We start from the raw sequence: 19,422 nt of genomic DNA, 5'->3' as shown, positions 1-19,422 counted from the left end.
ATTGCGCGCAGGTCTCACAGACGCTGCATAGTATTTTACCACCGACGTTATCCGGTCAGAAGCAAAATACCCTGGACCGACGATGTGATCTCATTTTTTCTACAGATGAAAAGAGGACGAAGAACGTGTTACTGTTAGCATACCCCGCTTCTGGCGCCGTAACTTCCCTCGTTGTAGATACAAATGTCGGCAGCAGTGACCGAGTGGTTAGCGCGTTGGGCTCGCAGTCGAGAGCCTGCATGTTCGACTCCAGCCACCCGCACTTGCTGTTGTTTCTCTGGGCAAGAAACTTTATGATAATTGCCTCTACCCTGTGATCGATTTCGAGTAATGGGTAGTACCAAATTATGTCATAAGTAGAGTAGACAAACGGAAACAGACATTGCAGTCGGCTGCAGCGTGGGTCAGGTGTATGTCGGAAGGCGTACACCGATGCATAGCGCTCAAGTCCGCTTTCCCGCAATGCAGGATAAAGATAAACAAACAAACAAACAAACAGGCCCGGATTTAGGGGGGGGGCAGAGGGGGCATGTGCCCCGGGCCCCCGACTTTTGAAGGGCCCCCCTACGTGGAAAAAATGTAAGTTTGTGTTATTTTTTTCTTTTCAGCCTTTAAAGACTCTGCAAATTGGTGTGTAGTGCTGGAGTAATGCTATTGTAGACGTGGAGGTGGCTTTTCGCGCCGTAGGCGCGAAAATTTTTTTACAGGGGGGCCCCCCGATCTAAAAGTGCCCCGGGCCCCCCATCAGCTAAATCCGGCCCTGCAAACAAAAACATCCTCTGTCGCTGTTGGCGCAGTTGTTAAACAGAATATCGACGGTGAACAAAAGCCGGTCGCCTTCTTTTCTAAATGTCTGAATGATACCCAGCACTGTTCCTCAACGTTTGATCAGGAATTATACTAGCCACCTACCTCGCCTAAAGGCACTTTAAATATGGTAGGCTACTTCTTGAAAGACCGTAAGTTTGCCATCTATAGGCTACTGACCATAAGCCTCTCATCACCGCTTGAAGAGGCACGCTAGCTTACGCCACTGGTAGACAGTCCCAACATTTCTTGTAGGCTACATCTCGCAGTTCATGTCCAACCTGTCCTACAGTAGCCTGCGTAAGAAGATAAGATAACGTCGTAGCCGACTGCTTAAGTTGCCCACAAGTAAATGCCATCTTCAAAGGTTTTCCGTCTATCGATTTACTGAAATTAGCTACAGAGAACAACAGAACGATAGGTCTGTCGCCGAGTTGTGCGGGTCTAAGCAGTTAAGCACTCTTTGAAATACCGGTAAGTTAGAAAGAAAAACCTCACCCGATCATGGGATCTCCTTAATTTGTGACAGCAACACGGGGGGACTACGCCCTCTCGTGCCTAAGCTGTACAAGACTCTCGCGTTTTAAGTAGCTTAGGCCTACTACACATTCTATCTTATTCAGTAATCAGAGCGGCCGCAATCTAGTAGCCAAAGGATTCGTCAGGCCGAATTTGAGGACTGACGACAATGGTGCAAGGAATGCTTGTCCTGTCAACAAACTAAAATCGGTCGCTACAATGTCGCTCCCATGCAACTCTTTCAATGCTCCTGATGCGCGCTTTTCACACGTGCATGTCGACCTAGCAGGCCCCCTCACAAATTCAAGTGTATAGGCTACTGTTACATCTTAAGTGTTATCGATAAGTAGTATACTCGTTGACCGGAGGTCAATTCTCTGTCAAACATTACTGCGAAGAGTTGTGCTGATGCATTTATATTAAATTGGGTCTCCAGATTTGGAGCTTCCACCTTTATATCAAGAAAATGAAGTATCTTCTGACAGGTGTCAAACCCACAACAATGCTTGATATGAACGACTCGGTTACATGTCTTGTAATGCAAAGAAAGTTATTCTCACACGAGTCAGTTCAATCATATATTGCTAAAAATCGATTTCGATCAGCTAGAAGCTAGATCATCTTCAGTTAAGCTAAGCTTATTCAAATAGAATCTATTTGAACAAGCTTAGCTTAACTGGTTGGTACAGTAATCAAGGTCTCGTATGGTATATTTATGTGGCCTATAACGTTGTTACTAATTTCTGGTTTCGGGGCTGGTAGCTTTTATTTCTGGTGGTTTCTGTTAATGTTTAAGTTTTTGGATTCCGTTATATTTGCTTTGTTACACCTTCGTTCCCATACCTGGATTTAGAATAAATGTAACGCTGAAGACCAAAGTGTCCTGATCACATCTTGCCACCATCGTGCCCTGAGATGTCGTCGACCTAACGACGGCTGTGTATGAGCGGGCGTCTCATCATGCAGTACACCGAGTCCGCTACACTTGCTATGTATCTATTTGTTTCAACGTTTTCGTATTGCATCTTCGATTGCGCGCAGTCTGCCATTGCGCGCGTTATCAGTTATTCCATGGCCAACATGAGTAAAACATTTTGGCTTGTTTCACCAAGATTCCGAGAGATGCAAATAGATTAGGCTACATTAATGAAACGTCATTTAACATAAAACAGATAAAGTGAAAAGAGTTTTTACAGATGCTTTCGAAACACATGAAATTTCACACCAAAACTATCAAAAAATTAACATCGGCAAAGAAAAGATTTCTAATTTTTTTAAATTCTATTCGCAAAAAAGAGCATTCAGCGATAACAGAAGAAAAATACAAGCCTATCGGCTTCCGCAGTGCATGAAAAGTACACAACGATATATCTTTACTACTCTGTTTATGCCGGCACAATTTCATCATTTAATAAGAAATAACAACCTGGCAATGGCAACCCTTCCAGTTTAAACTACTTTGCCAAGCGTTATTGAAGAAAAAGTGGGTCACGAGTTGAGTGGATTATCTTCGTAACTTCACGCTTACGTAACAGGAGGTGGGTACCGCCCACAATGCCTGGACCAATAGAAACGGAGCAATTTAACTCGATTTGCGCGACACTCTTATGTCAATTTTTTAACGTGTTAACGAAATACTGTATTCACTATAGCAAAAACTTAACCCTGAGCCTTTGACAACTGAGAAACAAGTTTCACTGTTACAGGTTGTAGCAAAGCTCTTCAAAATAATATTCTGGTGGGATCGAAATTGTTCACGTCAAACTTTACTTCAATATGAAACGAAATCAAGACAGTGGATTTTGTGTTAAAAAGAAATATTTCTGTGTTGGGAACTTGGATAACTGGCCAATCGCTTCGAATTCATAAAAACGAGGTCGACTTTCTCGAAAATAAAAGTCGGAGAACATTTCGCGTCGCAATAATATCTTTTGGTTTCTAACAACCGCACTCACAAGTCTGTTGATTCACGGTAATCTCCACCTCACTTGTAGCCTGACTTCAATGGTAACGCTAACGCTATCAACTTCACAGACAACAAAATCCATAATCTTTTCATTAATTCAACGTCGAGGGATTTTGCTGTCTGGGTTAGGCTGCTTAAGTCTTAAGAGATACCTACATAAACACAATTGCTTGAGTTGGTTTAGTTAAGAATACCAGAAACGATGTAGTAATAAAAACATGCTTTTACTAATATAAAATACAGTATACATAAATCATTCGATAATATTTTATCACTGCATACAAAAGCAATCCAGCAGGGTGGCATTGACATGCGTCAGGATATGAGGTTATTGTTTAAACATTGTGAAATACCGTAGTTGTGTTTAAATGAAGAATTCGTTGCTTTTGTAGCATCATTGCTAAAATGCAAAGTTGTATTTTTCTGGCTAAATGTACCAAGAAAGTGTAGACAAGACTTGATGTTTTGCTGCATTACCACATGTACAATATTATTGTACACGTATGCAATGAAGCCAAATGAAATTCCACAGTGATCAATTGGAACTACAAAGCACTTAAGAACATCTTTAAAAAGATTTGAAAAAATGTTGAAAACAAAGCAGTCGTGTTCATAGTTGCAAATTGTATAGACATTAGATAATTCTCGCTAAATCATACAGAACTAGATGCTAAAATGGCGATTATCTAGGAAAAAAACAGTTTTATATTGTATTTTAAACTGTTGTTCAATCAGTGCAAATGAAATCTTGCTGCTTGTGATGGCAGTAGAAAAAAAACATTTACCGAAACTTGGACTTACTCATCGCTATTTCAACACATATCTAGTGCACAAATGTTGCTCTTTTCACAGCCGTCAAACAGATGTAACAAGGAAACTGTCGTTGCTGGGAGCTGCATGTGTACTTCAAAAGAGTATCAACGATTAGCAAAGGCAAACCTTGATGGATTTAAAAATGATTCGTCAGAATAAACATGTCAGATTCCTTGATGAAAAAAAAAATGCAGGACAAGATTCTATTCCATCGAGAACACGCTAAAATAACATGATTTCCTAATACCAAACATATACCTAGCAATACAATGAGTATGTCTGTTAATTTTCTAGGATATCTTCAAATTAACTAAAACATCAGAACATGCAGTGCAAAAACATGATCCAAATAACGCTATACTTCTATAAAAATGAACGAATAAAAAGCTTTCCTGGTTTTCAACAACTAAATCATAGGTGCAATGACCTCTTAGAACAAACCAATGACTCACAATGTAGATTTCAGGAAAACTTACTCATCACAGACACAAGAAAAACTAAGCTGATATACAATTCTTTTATATGATTATTTTGCATTATTGAACGTTTAAAAATGATAATTTTGCTGTTAAAATTCACACACCGCAAAGAAAGGTCTGAATAAAAATAACAAACTTAAAAGATTACGAGAAATTTTTGTAAAAGTTGATTTCTCAAAACAAAAAAATGATAAACAGAACAAATATAGCGAAACACTGGTGCTTTTTTGCGTTGAAGCAGCAGGAGTAGTAAGATTGCAATAATTACAAACGCTGGCTTCAAATGACATTAAAAGTAAAGTATAGGCCTAGCCCAATAAATCGTCTTACAAAGCAAAGACGCCATCGGCAAAGAACGATCAGCTCACCTTCTCAATGACACCTTAAAAATCTTTATTTTAAATGTAAAATTTGCCGCAGAGTAGAAACTATAGACTAGATTCCACCTGCTCGGAAGAGCAAATGGATTGGCAACCCCAGATTTGGAAAAAGATTGCAATATGAATTGAAGGAGCTTGAATCCTTTGCGCTATCCGTTTATTCGTTCAGAGTAACTTCTTACAACCAGACGAGAGCTTGTTTGTTCTTGTTCCGTAACAACATAACATTGCTTATCTCTCTCTCGTTGCAGTTTGGGCGTCTTCGAGGCCATGGCTGAATTAAATTGCTTATCTAAACTTTGTAAAACCAAAGCCCAATTTCTACCGAGTCCCATGCACAGGCCGATTGTTTCGTAGCAAGAGTAGGGAGTGGCAAACACGTGGCTTGTCAGTGAACAGTTTGGGCAATAAAACTATTTGTAGAGCTTGAAGCAGATAGCATGTCAGAAGAGTTCATAGATCGAGCAGTAACCTCTTCTAACTCCATTAAACGTCTTTGATCGGCTCTGGAACTGTTTTCGAACAATGTGGCTCGATTTTGATCAGCCGCCTTTTTAACCCAATGTCCGTATATCCGGAAAGCGGATGCATCGATGATGTTCCGTAAAAACTTGAAGGCGTAAGGGTCGACCATGGCATTGGCGAATGTGTTGCGCTTGTGCTTCTGCATCTGCCTCAGTATACGCAGCGATGCTCGGACTGTGAGAATGGCGACCTGAACAATGAAGACATTCGGTCATCAAAACTGTCACAGAAATCTAAACCGTACACATATATACAGATTTTGTAAAGGAGTCCGATACGAATTGTCCATTCTCCTGCATTGCTTTAGGAAGAAATAACGCTTACAATAGAGAAAACCAATTATTTCTTGTATCCAATCAAAGTTGTACAATTGTTGATATCACTTACCCGAAATTTTCGTCTAGGATCAAACGGTTTTACAAAATAACGGCTTGTGTCTTCAACAGTGTCAAAGAAAGGATGAGCAAGGGCACCTTCAGCAGTTAGTCGTAGTTGAGGATTGACAATCAACATTTTCGAAATCTAAAAGTAATTTCTCGGGTGTTGAAACAATGGGCATTGGGCAATGATCATTGAAATGATTCGTTCTTACTGAAACTTAACAGCTAGTTAAACCATGAGGACTTAACAGATATTTCAGTGCATGCACTTGCACAGCGTTTCGTTGAAATTGTGATGGAGCTCAGAAGAAAAACATAGCAAAAAAATGTAAGTGGTCTAAAGGCTTTTTTCAATACAAATTTATGTAAATTTCGACAAATTATAGGTCCTAATCTACACTAAACTGCCTGAAGCCAAGTTTAGACTATTAGTTTTTGCCTAACATGAATGCGTCATTCGATGCTGCGAACGTTCATGGTCATAGTGGTATGAGTCTTAAAAAGTTCTTCGACGATGCGAACTGCAGTGGGCAAGAAACGCCAGACAAGTGTTTCGAGCTTCACAACTAGAGCAATTGACAAGTTTACTTCTTTCTTTGAAAAAAACATTTGAACGAAATTCTACTTGAACATCGCCACATACCTTAGTAGGTACTTAGCCTTGTGCTGCTAACTAGTTTGAATTCCGCCACTAATAAACACTGTCAAAAACCTTATAAATTAAAGCATGAACAAATCACTTACCAGGTCTTTTGCAGAGTCTGAAACGTCATCCCAATCTGGGCTTGGAAATGAATACTGTCCCTCCATAATTCTCCTAAGCATAATAATCTGCCTTCTGTGCCAAAACGGGGGAGCGCCAGCCAACCTAAATCAACACAATACTACGTATCAAGCTGTGTCGCATCTGATATATTTGAGAGATTTTTTTTTCAAACAGTGGTTTCACAACAATGGGAAATGGCAAAGGAAAAAAGTTTTTGTAAAGGCGAGAATTACGTAAGTACTTTGTTACCAGAGTTACTGAATAGGTTTTTCGGCTACGTGGTAAGAACATCTGCGGGACGCTTGAAAGACGGTGGGTTCGACACCTTTCCAGAGCACGCGGTTGTGTCTCGACAAGACATATTCTAGACAAAATAACGGGAGCAGCTGACTCGATGACTATATGTCACTTCGCTGCTTAGACTTGCCTGTTGTGTTGCAGTGTAGTGTATGTTGTCGCATTTGGGGCATAATAAAACAAAATAATTTTTATTAAAGTATGGTCCTCTATTGAAAACTAATAGTTGAATACTAACATTGGCCTTAAAATGTGATATTTTTCCATGCAATGGCCAAAAAAGTTAAACAACCTTTGGAGTATTTTTAGCAAATTTGAGGATAATCAATTTTGGAATCAATCAATCTACACGTAATTTTTCGTTTTTCCAATTTCATTAAACTCGATCAAATTTCATACCATTTTTGAGACAAGGTGAAAAACGCTTGTTCTCATAAATGTTGTGCAACAGCATGCAATTCAAACTGACCCTATCAATACGTTTTATTCGTAGGCTAATAGTTTGTTAGCACTTAGTTTTTAGAATTTCCTTAATTGCAATCCATTTATGCAAGTATGAAATACTGTATATGGTAATGGGATTTTATTTTTTTATTTGCAAAAACAAAACTTGAAAAAATCAGCTTTTCGTTGGTAGGTGACTGCAAATCCTTTTTGTAATACCTCTTCCACACAGCTTATTCATAAACACATCACCATCTCTTCATTTAAGTATAACCTTCTGATAAGAAACAAAACATTTTTGAATCCTCTCTTTATTTTTTGTTTATTCTTTATTTCAATTATTGTTTTGTAAAAAAATAATAATAAACTGGCAACCCTACAACATAAAGTACACATTACGGAGCATTTAACCAGAGATGATTTAACGTTGCTCAGGAAATCAGGCCAAGATCGTATGGTATTTCAAGCTTATGTAACAAGGGGTGTGTGCCGCCCACAATGGCTGAACCAATAGAAATGCTGCAATGAGTTCTCGCTTTAATAGTGAAAAAGTGGCGTTGCACGATAACTTTGTTACTTACAATGTGTACATTATGACGCCACAAGCCCACAGATCAATCTCCTTGTTATAACCAGGATGGTTTTCATCAACCGTGCACTTGAGCATCTCCGGCGACATGTATCCAGGGGTGCCGTATAATTCTAAAGGCAGTTTTTTTTAGCATGAACGAATTGCATTTCATGCGGTATGTTTTATAAATTTATTGAATATCTCATGAATTTAGGTTCAAAATAAAAAAACACACAGGTATAAATAATCTAAAAAGAGCGCTTATTTTGTACAGGTATACTATGAATTCCTGATTTTGTATTGCTGCTTTTAAAAAATATCCTACTGAAAAGACACATAACCAAGTGGTGATACATTTAGGACTTATGCAAGTTATGTTTGTATGCTATAACTTTGTGCTTGCCTTTAAGAAATTGGCCTTCATTAAACTTTGTAGAGAATCCAAAGTCAGACAGGTGCAATGTCAATTCCTCATCAAGCAGAATGTTTTCAGGCTGGAAACAGAATCATTAAAACGTGATTAAATAGTGCAAGTAGCAAAGATACATAAAACTGGTAAGATTCCGATATTTTTTTTACATATAGTTTTACACAAAAACAATATAAAGAAAAGGATTGAGAAAAAAAGACAAATGATCTTCTATGACTAACCGGAACAGCATAACAAAGCTAAGAACAAAACATACCTTGAGGTCTCGGTGTAATATATTTTGAGAATGCAAATAGGAAATTGCTTCTAGCAAAGCTCTCATGATTGACCTAAAGAAGAACCAAGTTAAGGTGGCTAAAGCGTACTATGGTACACAGAAACAGCTGAAATGCCGGTCAGCAAAATCAATTACTTTTATATTGATTTAACGTTTGCACGTTGAATGAATGTAAAAACGACAGATTTTTCTGGCTGGGATACGACCACAACGGCTGTATTTCACAGAATGAGAAAAATAAACGTTATAAAAAAAAACAACAAATGAGCGACGCTGTCAAGTAGTGTGCGACGTGACTTAGTTCACGGATAGACCAAACCTGAAGAGCTGTTAAATCTAATCATTACGCAGCTTAACTAAATTGAGCGAGAACTTCATAACGATGAAGGAAAATTACGTGTAGATCGATAAAATTATATTCTAACGAAACTGAAAAGCGACTGCAATTTATTCTCCAACAAGTCTTACTATAGCGCAATGCAAATTAGTCCTTCAAAGGCTTGGCCTTTTCTAGTCCTTCAAAGGCTTGGCCTTTTCTAACCTTCAAAGGCTAAGCCTTTTCTAGCAGTTTTTTTTCTGTTGCAAGTTGCAATATACTGTATATCATAATGTTATTGCTTTGTCTCGCTGGCGTACGATAACGAAAAAGAAAATCAGTTTGTGGGCAAAATAAAAGCAAAACACGATCTTTTTAAGCATAGAAAAAAAAATGAAACACTTGTCTCAATAAAAAAGTTCAAAAGTGGCAACACTGCAAACTTCACTTTGAATAAAATGTTACCTTAGCACCGGTAAACATTTTCGCTGATATGCGCTATTGTGCTAAGGTATAGTTATAAAAAACAACGTTAATTCAAAGGACTACCCAACATAAAAAAAAACGCATAAAATAAGCCTAGTTTTGCTTCAAAGCTGTTTTCCTAATTATTACAGTTGCATGACATGTCATCAATAACCTAAAGCACAGACCAAATTATTTAGTTTAGGAGATAAATACAAGAGCTGTGCAACATGTTAAAACGATTGTCACGACAGTTAGACATGTCAGAATAACTGATAGGTTGCGTCGCGCAAGTCGTGCAATGTGTCAATGATGACTCGTTATGACTCGCATCGCGTTTGTTATGTCTACAAAATACAGCAAGAGATGATACTTGAAATGAAATGCACAACAACAATGCGCCTCAATATACAATATACATATTGCGCCTCAATATTATACATATTAACAATATACAGTACATTAAGAAAGGAACTGGCCGCCCTACTCTCGTTAGTGGTAAAGGCGTAGTGTGTAATGAGAGTAATGTAATAAGAACCTAATCTTCTCATTCCACGAAGCTAAGTAACTGAGCATGGGATCACCTTTATCAACAATATACTTTGAATACCTTGTTCGCTTTTCCCCAAACTTTACCACTTCAGTAAGATAGTCAAATAATTCGCCTTTTCGTAGTCTGTAAAAGAATTATTTTAGCAGTTAAAAGTAAGTAAAGATATAACAATAAATTAATTACATTCGACAAATGCACAGAGTTTGACAGCAATCTAACGACAGGAAGAATTCAACACTTGCAGACATTGACATGTTATACTGTATAACTTATGAACTTACAGTTCAAAAACAAGAAACATAAATGTGCTCGTCTCAAAGACATCGACCAGTTTGACTGCAAAACAACAAGGAATGCATTTGTTTATGGTAAATGTTCTCCCGGCGATTGAACGCAATAAGTATGGATATTGTTAAGCTCTCCAATCTCCATTAGTCCACCCCGAAATCATATTCAAAGAACTTTGATAAGCATGATTGAATATTAAGGTACGTTTGTTTAATTATAGCAATTACAGTTCAAAGAACAAGCACGCACTTCAATCTTCATTTAGAGGAACATTTACAGCAATGTTTATGATCAAGATAGTGAAACATATGAAAAAATATTATAATATATATGTTTCAGAGAAATTAAATGAAACGTTTGTAAGCGTCTTATGTTTCGGGAAAGCAAATTAATCGGTTGGCTCACAAAATAAGTGGTCGTTATGGTAATAACAATTTATTCAAAATGCCAAATGATACCAGGAAAAGTAAACTCACTAATGTGGGCTTTTCCAGAAACTTCTCTTAAAATGTTGATTTCATTGTGTGTAATGTACCGAAGTTCTTCACTGATTTGATTTTCACTGTCGGTTAAATCAATGATCTTGACTGCGAACTCTTCATTTGTCTTTTTGTTAACGCATCTTCGTACACAGCTGCTAACACCCCTTTAAATAAAAAAAACAAACAAGCATGCTTCTCATATTCTAGTACCCTATGTGTTATATTGGTAGAAAACCAACAGCAGTGCATACTTTATCAGCTCAGGGTGTTTTAACATAGGTTAGTGAGATTACACAAAAGCATAACCGAATATTGGATATCGTTCGATGTAAGAGTTTCATAGTCTATATATAAACTTATAAACTTGTTACTGAGTGTATGAGTCATGACTAAACCAATAATCCAATATGGTATATTGTTTTGGCATAAACTGCAACTGCAGTACGTTTTTACAGTGTTGGGATGAACCTCTCTTCGTAATGGAAAGACAGCAGCAGCACAGTTGCTTGCTTCTCAACAACAAACAGGTCTTAACTGGAACCAAACCATTTAAAAGGCAACCTTCGTAACCCCATTTGAGTTCCTGTACATATAAGGACTAAGATTCGACGAAAATAAATATTTGTTTTTATATTGATGTCTCTTCTTTTCCATGAAACAACCTTTTATAATTGTGAAAAGGCAGGTATGGGTATCGTAGCTTTATATACAGTTATAGTGCTGCTGTACCACGTATCTCATTTGGTGCCTTATCAAAATGGCACTAAAGAATGAAATGATCAGCAGGTTGTAAACATTCACAGTCCACTAAGGGATTCAAACTCCACTTGTGCATACTGGAAAGGAGAGTGGCTAACTCAAGTATTCATATTCTATTTACTTTGACCAAGTAGATCAAGACAACTTCAGTCTTGCAGATAAAATACTAAAGACGGTGGAGGCGCACCCATGCCTGTCTTTGTAGTGTCAGGCCGATGGGGCGTGCGTCGGCGTCGGAGATGAACGAATTTTGGTGGTACTTCAAGTCCATTTTTGGTCCACCCAAGAGGGCGCAGAGATGTCTTGTTCATCAAACTGTCAACTCTTGCCCCCGAGCCTGCCAGGCACTTGAGTAGCGCAGCGCGGGATGTCAGTTTCTTGCGCAGTGCGCAAAGAAACTGCTACTCAAGCGCAGTGACACCAAATGGCAGTATGTGAGCGATCTGTCTTGTGTCACCGCAAAATACCTTGGTTAAGGGCAGAAGAACAGAGGTTTTCCGTTGTTCTGAACATGTTCATGATCAGCTTCCTGATTGTGGAAAGGTGCTGCCAGTTTGGTTCGCTGAGTTTCAGTCGCCAGTTCTGGAGATAAGCTGAGAAAGTTTTCATGTCCTGGCTCAAGATGTCTTCTAGCTTTTCCCACGACTTTGTGGTGGAGAATTGCCAGGTGGTCCGCATGAGCGTATTTTGCGGAGATCGTAGGCAGGTCGTGGGTGTAAATGTTGAAAAGAAGTAGAGCCAGAATTGATCCTTGTGGGACGCCGTTTTTCAGGCATCTCAGTCTGCTTCACCGTGTGTTGCCGGTGAAGCTTCGATTCCTGACAAGTTCCAAGTTCCATAGAGCGACAGAGAGACCCACACTCAGAGTCCCAGCATGGTGTACAGCTGGTTCGATGGCCACGTGGTGTCCTGGTATGCCTCGTCTGCGTTGCATGTTTCAGGTGACGGTAGCTTTGCAGTAGACTCATTGGTCAAGAGGCTGCATTGAATCCAATTGGCTTTTTTGAAATTCTACCACTTCTCCGGTGAATTTGGGACAGGAGCCACAAGTTTTGAGGCGATGATGACGGATGGCTGGTGTTGGGACTGCAGTAACTTCTCAAGCACTTGTCTGTCAGGAAGAGAGCTGTCGACACTCGCAAAGGCAAGGTCAGGGACTCAGGGTTTGTCCCTGTTCCCCAGCGACCGGAGTGGAAATTGGCTGGTTCTTTTGGGTTGAATAGGACGGGCAAGATAGTTGCAATGAAGCTGTTGCAGAGGAGAGGCAGCAAAACTGATCCAGGCTGTGAGACACTGTTTGTTAGACCCCACAACCCATTACGCTTTGTACTTGTAGTGGAAAATTCTAGTTGAGGACAATAGGGTGGAGTGAAAAAAATAAAAATCACCAATTCAAAAAACGTCCCCTCTCAATAGTTGCCTTTGGTCCCAAAACTAAGTTTAAAAGTGGTTTTGGGAAGTTGCCTCGAATACTCAGGTGACAACCTTGACGCAAAGGTCATGCGGGGGTCAAATCCATAACTAATAAAAATGCCATAACTCTGTGAGCGGTGATGCTAGAGAGCTAATTTTGATGCCAAAAGAAGCAGAATGTGCACTTTCCTATCTGTCTCAAAATAAGTTTTTTTCGAAATTTCACTAGATATATGGGTTTTTTCACAAAATGTAATTTTCAGGTCAAATATGAATAAAACATAGCATTATGCACAGTTTAACATCATCATAATGAATATGATATATCTCTAACCAATGAAACACACATTTCAGTGGTTTTAGAGCAAGCACAAGCACAGGATGGTAACAACAAACAAATATAAAATTGGGTTTCATAATATTACAATAGCCTAGACGACAGACGTTAAATACCAGTTTTATGCAGGGGGAAATGGTATCGGCAGGAGGACCTAAGATTGAAATTGCTTTTTGGTATTGTATTGCTTCATCAGTTTTCGTGACTGAATCTTTAGCCTGATCAGACCGTCACGTCTGTTGAAGCCAGCTATTGCTGATGAAGCTTCGGTTACAAGCTTTATGTGGCGCTCCACAGCTCAATTGTGGCATGGGTGGCGCAAAATGAGCTTTTCTTCTCTGATTTTTTCGATGTTGCAGTTACTCAGGTGTCGAATTGCTGGTGGCAAAAGCGGCAATGATAATTAGGCTACGGTACCCACTACCCAATCATTTTTTAAAAAATTTCAAAAAATATCCGAATAGGGAACTCTCCGAAAAAGGCTGTCTCCAAATAGGGAACTCTCCGAATCGGACTCTCCGAATCGGACTCACCGAAACGGGCCATTCCGAAAAAAAGGATGTTTTAACTTTTTTATTGAAGATTTTTTTTTTCAATGTGATGATGTACTGTAATATAAAGTGTCATGCTTTGTTTCATTGCTACACTTGAACCAGACAGAATTTTAATTACTATATTTGAATAAGCTTGTCAAGTTTGAGTTGTCGAAACATCACTTAGAGCAGTGGTTGCAAGACTTTACTATAACAACTACCAGTATGTAAAAAATTCACATCCAAAAAGGCCAACAACCGACATCATCGCAAAATCAAAAATCATTGAACAGAACAATATATTTGCATTTAAGTTTGATCAGCATGAAAGATGTAGTAATATTTTTCAAAATCAAATGCTTGAATTTAAATTTTATAGCAGAAAATACACATTTCAGATTAGTATTCTGATTAGATTGATATCTGTTGATATCAGCACATTTCAGACTAAATTCACAATTAAACTTGTTCCTAGGCTTTTCTAATGTCTCCATTTATGAGTAAAAAAATACCATCTTCTGGTAGGAAAGAGGATGAGCTGAAAGATGTGCATGTGTAACTACACTACGAAGACCCTGACAATCTTCGTGCAGTGCACTTAATTTTATCAACAATCAGTTCATGATCTCAATTTTAAGACTTTATGCAGTTGAATCGTAAATTGCTTTGGAAAATCATTCAAAAAACACCTTGTCAAAAACATACTCTTGCTATTTTTCATTCTTGTACTTCAGCATCACCCAAGCCTCGGAAAAAGCATCGTAATTTCTGTTTTGCAGGTAGAAGGAGGATATCAACTGCAATCTTAAGCTTTTCAGTTTATTTCTTTGTCAGCCCTGTCTTGCAAAAATTTCAAACATTGGCCAAAGTAAACATTTCTGTAAGTTGAGAAACCTATCTCTGGTCTGGCTATGCATTGCAGTGAACTCATCATTAATTGCAACACAGCACATTGTCTTTGATTTTAAGTATTTTTAATTGCTGGTTAATTTGGTATGTTTATGTATTTATATTTTAAGCAAATTTTAATGCTGAAATGGTCTCTGGGTTGACAGTGTGAAATGAGACTTGAGAATGATTTGCAGCCTTTTTCTGACAGAGAGCTGAAAGAAAAACTAGGAGGGGTCCATCTTAGATGGTTGGGAAACATTATACAGGAACATGAATATATGTCAAAAAAGAATGAGATGATTGGAAGTGGGGGAAAATGTGAGGAAAGTCAGACTGTGTTGCAAAACACCTTGAACCAATACAACTACAAAAGGATGTTGTTGACAAAGCAATGTGGAAGATGACAATCCCTATCAGGGGCCCACTTGAAGTGGAAATAAAGCCCAAACAAGTTAAAACAAACGTTTTGACCTTACAAGGTGCTGAATATTTTTATACTCTATTGCATGCTAACATAACATACGATAATGCAACTAGCAGTTGCACTCTCTTTAGAACCATAAAAAAATATGTTACCTTCCCAGTACTTCTTTAGGGTCATACTTGCTGTAAAATTCACGAGCAGTGTTGACATCTGGTAGTTCTTCTTTAGAAGAATTTGCTGCTGGAATAACACTATGACGCGGCATGCTGAAGGCTTTAAACTATTTCTTCTATTTTCGGTTAAACATTTCAGAAAAACAGCCTAACATCAATTTTTCATTTGGACCTTGGTGTTTGCTATATGGGCAAGAGAATAATGCATGGTTGGTAGGTAAAAATAAACCTCACATTAACTTGCACAAAAATACTTAAGGCAAAAGCTGAAGTTACTGCTACAGTTCACTATAGTCAATGACCATGGTTCAAAAATCAAGAGTTACCCGAATACCATACAAAGTATTTGCATATTGCATATTTGCATAAGCTGTCATAAGCATACAAAGCTGAGCAACAAAACCAGAGTTAACATATTTACGTTTACCTTTAACACTTACATTCTTACAAACAACAAAAACTACATTAAAACAAATTCCACATCAAATGTTTTTAACATCACGTGATGTCCTCTTCAGAAATAACAATCATTTATTATACTACAGCGATTTTATACATCAGAACAAAATACAGCGGTTAAAGATTAAACTTATCAAAAGGAAAAAACAACACTTCTGACTAGCTCAATACTCAACAATATACATGACAATCCAAAGGTAACTGCATTAAACAGATCACATCATGTGGCATATACAATTATACATACTACATAGGTGGGGTCTGCTACTATTCGGCTAGTCCGATTCGGCTATTTCCCTTTTCGGCTACAGCCCGATTCGGCTAGTCCGATTTGGCTAGTCCGATTGGGCTAGTTCCCTATTTGGCTACAGTCTTTATCGGTTGGTTCCCTATTCGGCAATTTTTTGAAAATCCAACGATAATCCTTCTGTAATCCAAAAAAATCCTTCTGTAAATCCAATGACGCCTTCTGTTTATTTAGAGAATTTTGTATTTTATTCCACAATATGGTTTCTTTTGCATTCCGACAAAGAAAAACAAATTGAAATGAAATTTAGCGAAAAATGTTTGAACTATTAAATTGAACTGTTTGCTCACATAAAATCGACAACGACGCCTTCTGTTTATTTAGAGAATGTTGTATTTTATTCCACAATATCTTTTCTTTTATAGTTGAAATTATCGAAGCTTTAGATGAGTGGGGTTTAGACCTAACCACTGAGATCTTAAATCATATTTATGACACCGGAAACATCCCTAGTGATATGGTATTATTCGTTCCATATTCATAACTTTTCCAAAGAAAACCGGAGCAACAGAATGCTCACTCCACAAAACAATTAGCTTTGTGAATCATTTAACAAAGATCTTACTACGAATCATGATGATGTTTGGTAAAGTTTGGAATTGTTCCACAGTTTGGAATTGTTCCAAACAAAGGGACTACAAAAGGAATTTTTACATTAAAAATGATAATAGAGAGATGTATGTCCGATTCTTCTGTGTATTTAGAGAATTTTGTTATTTATTCTACAATATCGTTTCTTGTGCATTCTTGCATTTTATCCAGTGTTTACCTTTGAGTGCCTTCCAAGACGGCAAAATCCGTCATTTTTACATTGATTCAACGTCTGCAGACGTTGATTTCAGACAGCAGACGTTGACATTGATTTCAACGTCTGCAGACGTTGAATCAATGTAAAAATGACGAATCTTGTTGTCTGGGTTCGTTCAAAATATGTTTTTTTACATCAAAACAACATTTTTCATTATTACCAATAGAGGTTAATGAGATAAATAGAAGTGTTTTGTTAGTTGTTTGAGTGTGTTATTGTTCAAAATACATGTAAAAACTTACATACGGTATATACGAGTTATTAATTATGGAGATAGCATAAATTTGATGCTGTAAAACAAAGTCATATATTATCATATAGTATAGTCAAACTGGCAAATGCACGGACGAACAGTTTTTTATGATAATGCGCGGTCCATCAATTTAGAGTGTTAACTGGCGGTAAGTATTAACCGGCGATTCAATTCGACATACGCGCCGATTTCCGGGGGCGGCGCCCCCCGTAAATTTATGGTTGAAAGGCAACAAAAGCGGTGATTACAAGTGGTGTTTTAAAGATAAAACACTTCGCGAAAGAGATTTAGATAATTTAAACGGACTTAAATAATGCCGAAAGCAAGAAAAGCCTACGTTGCTCTTGCCCGCAAAACAGCAGCTGATCGCATGGCTTTCTCATACGGTATGGAAATTTCAAAGTGGATGGTAGAGTAACTTACGCTGCTGGAATAGTCACGTAACTATTCACGGCAATATTCAGTAAACCAGCTAAATTAGACGCGCTATTTTCAACGAGGTCTTCCCGCTGTGAGACAATTATGATTTAACAAAACGCATTGTTTTCTTCGCAATGCGTCGAAAACCGATAAAAGAAAAGGTGTTTAATGGTCTTGGTCGCAGATATTGCCTGCATTAACGACGTCTCTTACCACTATATTATTGTTTGTTTGTTTATCTTTATCCTGCATTGCGGAAAAGCGGACTTGAGCTCTATGCATCGGTGTACGCTTTCCGACATACACCTGACCCACGCTGCAGCCGACGGCAATGTCTGTTTCTGGTTGTCTACTCTACGTATGATTTAAATTTGGTACTACCCATTACTCGAAATCGATCACTAGGTAGAGGCAATTATCGTTAAGTTTCTTGCCCAGAGAAACAACAGCAAGTGTGGGTGGCTGGAGTCGAACACGCAGGCTCTCGACTGCGAGCCCAATGCACTAACCACTCGGCCACGGCTGCCGATAAAAGAGCTTATAAACTAGCTGACCTGACATCATTGTTTTATGCGGCCGCTAAGGTTTGACATCGACTTTAACGATCATGGAATGTTACGTAATAATAAGAACGATTATATATATCTTACACGCAAAAATAAAAAAATTATCTCTTAAAACAGCTCTTTCTGTTTTGTCTCGTGAGCTTTGCATACTGCTCAACAAGTGCATAAAGTTTAGAATTGAAAAGAAATCATTGAATTTGAAAATTAAGTTTGAATCACTGCAAATAAACGTATTCAAAACTTTTACTTAGGCACACTCCGTAATCTACGTCGACAATGATTTTTAGTGCGTTCATTTTGAAAACTGCCGAGCTGGAGACAACAGCACGTCCCGTGTTAGTTGAACTTGCCTTTTTGATGTGAAAATCACTTGCGAACATCTCGACCTTTACTCGAGTATATAGCCTACTGTATTCAATAAAAGACTACAAAGACTTTCGATAAAAAACAGAAGAGAAAACACTTCGCCGTTGTCAACGCTTTGAAAGAAAGTAATTAGCGAAACGAGGTTAATAAAACTGATAGCGGGTTTTCACTCTGCTTGAGATCATGATTTTTTACGTTTTATTTCGATAACTTCACTGTCTTGATCGTTGTTATTCACTCGCACAAAAAGGAAACGAATCGTCTTGTTTTTCAACTGTTCCAATTATGAGCTAACAATATCAAAATTTTTACGACTAGGCGTACTGCATGTGTAAAACTAATCCTTTCAAGCAGCGGTTCTAATAAATTCGGTTTGCGACCTATTTCTCAATATAAACAAGACACTAAGCTTAATCAAAGACTATTTTAATTGAGTAAAATAGCGTTACGGTTATGACGTCATCACCTTTCTCGCCCCCCAAGGTTTTTTGAAAAGTCGGCGCCTATGCAATTCGATAATATCAAACCTCCATCTTTTACACTCTGACTACAAAAAAAAAATTAGGCCTATATCACGTGAAAGTTACGAGTAATTAAGCATTGATTTCAACAACCTAATTTTTGGGCAAAATCAACTTTACGACCGGTTTTACAAACTTTGATCTTCCGCTTTGCAAGGCAACTTGATAGTTACTTTGCGCTTTAGTCCAACGTAGAGTGGTTTCAGCTTTCCCAATTAAAATCATTAATCAACGCATTCGAAAAGGTTTTCAAGAATTTCGTTATTGCTTTGTGACAAGCATTACTTTTTACTCCGCTATTCTCTTTTAAATACCGGCGCGTGTAGTCTTGCTCCTCGGTCTAGGAATGGTATCATAATTACATAATTCATTATGACGCAACCAAAGGCTTTAATTTATCACATGGCTCACCCAGACAGTAAGATCTGCCATAT

The 19,422-nt window shown here is 38.0% G+C and overlaps 1 protein-coding gene across 1 annotated transcript; it reads right to left on the bottom strand.

The window, feature by feature from the left end:
- Nucleotides 1-3,497: 3,497 nt before the first annotated feature.
- LOC145775130 (phosphorylase b kinase gamma catalytic chain, skeletal muscle/heart isoform-like) lies at nt 3,498-18,949 on the bottom strand. The gene is made up of 10 exons (XM_082586344.1): nt 15,268-18,949; nt 10,753-10,922; nt 10,270-10,324; nt 10,046-10,111; nt 8,634-8,706; nt 8,351-8,441; nt 7,958-8,078; nt 6,614-6,737; nt 5,877-6,011; nt 3,498-5,679 (listed from the first exon to the last, which is right to left on the bottom strand). Exons 1-10 carry the CDS (start codon nt 15,378-15,380, stop codon nt 5,353-5,355), a joined length of 1,275 nt encoding a protein of 424 aa, XP_082442470.1. The 5' UTR covers nt 15,381-18,949; the 3' UTR covers nt 3,498-5,352.
- Nucleotides 18,950-19,422: the final 473 nt, after the last annotated feature.

The sequence above is a fragment of the Aplidium turbinatum genome, chromosome 8 (assembly GCF_918807975.1).
Source record: "Aplidium turbinatum chromosome 8, kaAplTurb1.1, whole genome shotgun sequence".
NCBI lineage: Eukaryota > Metazoa > Chordata > Ascidiacea > Aplousobranchia > Polyclinidae > Aplidium > Aplidium turbinatum.
The sequence above is the reverse complement of the archived record's forward strand: the minus strand, read 5'-3'. Positions and strand labels throughout refer to the sequence as shown.

What these genes read in the sequence shown, in the direction of transcription:
- LOC145775130 (XM_082586344.1), bottom strand. Translation starts at nt 15,380, where the DNA reads ATGCCGCGTCATAGTGTTATTCCAGCAGCAAATTCTTCTAAAGAAGAA. An exon ending in TTCTGGAAAAGCCCACATTA is followed by an intron (nt 10,325 to 10,752) that starts GTGAGTTTACTT and finishes GTTGTTTTGCAG; the next exon opens with TCAAACTGGTCGATGTCTTT. An exon ending in TTTGGGGAAAAGCGAACAAG is followed by an intron (nt 8,707 to 10,045) that starts GTATTCAAAGTA and finishes GTTCTTCTTTAG; the next exon opens with GTCAATCATGAGAGCTTTGC.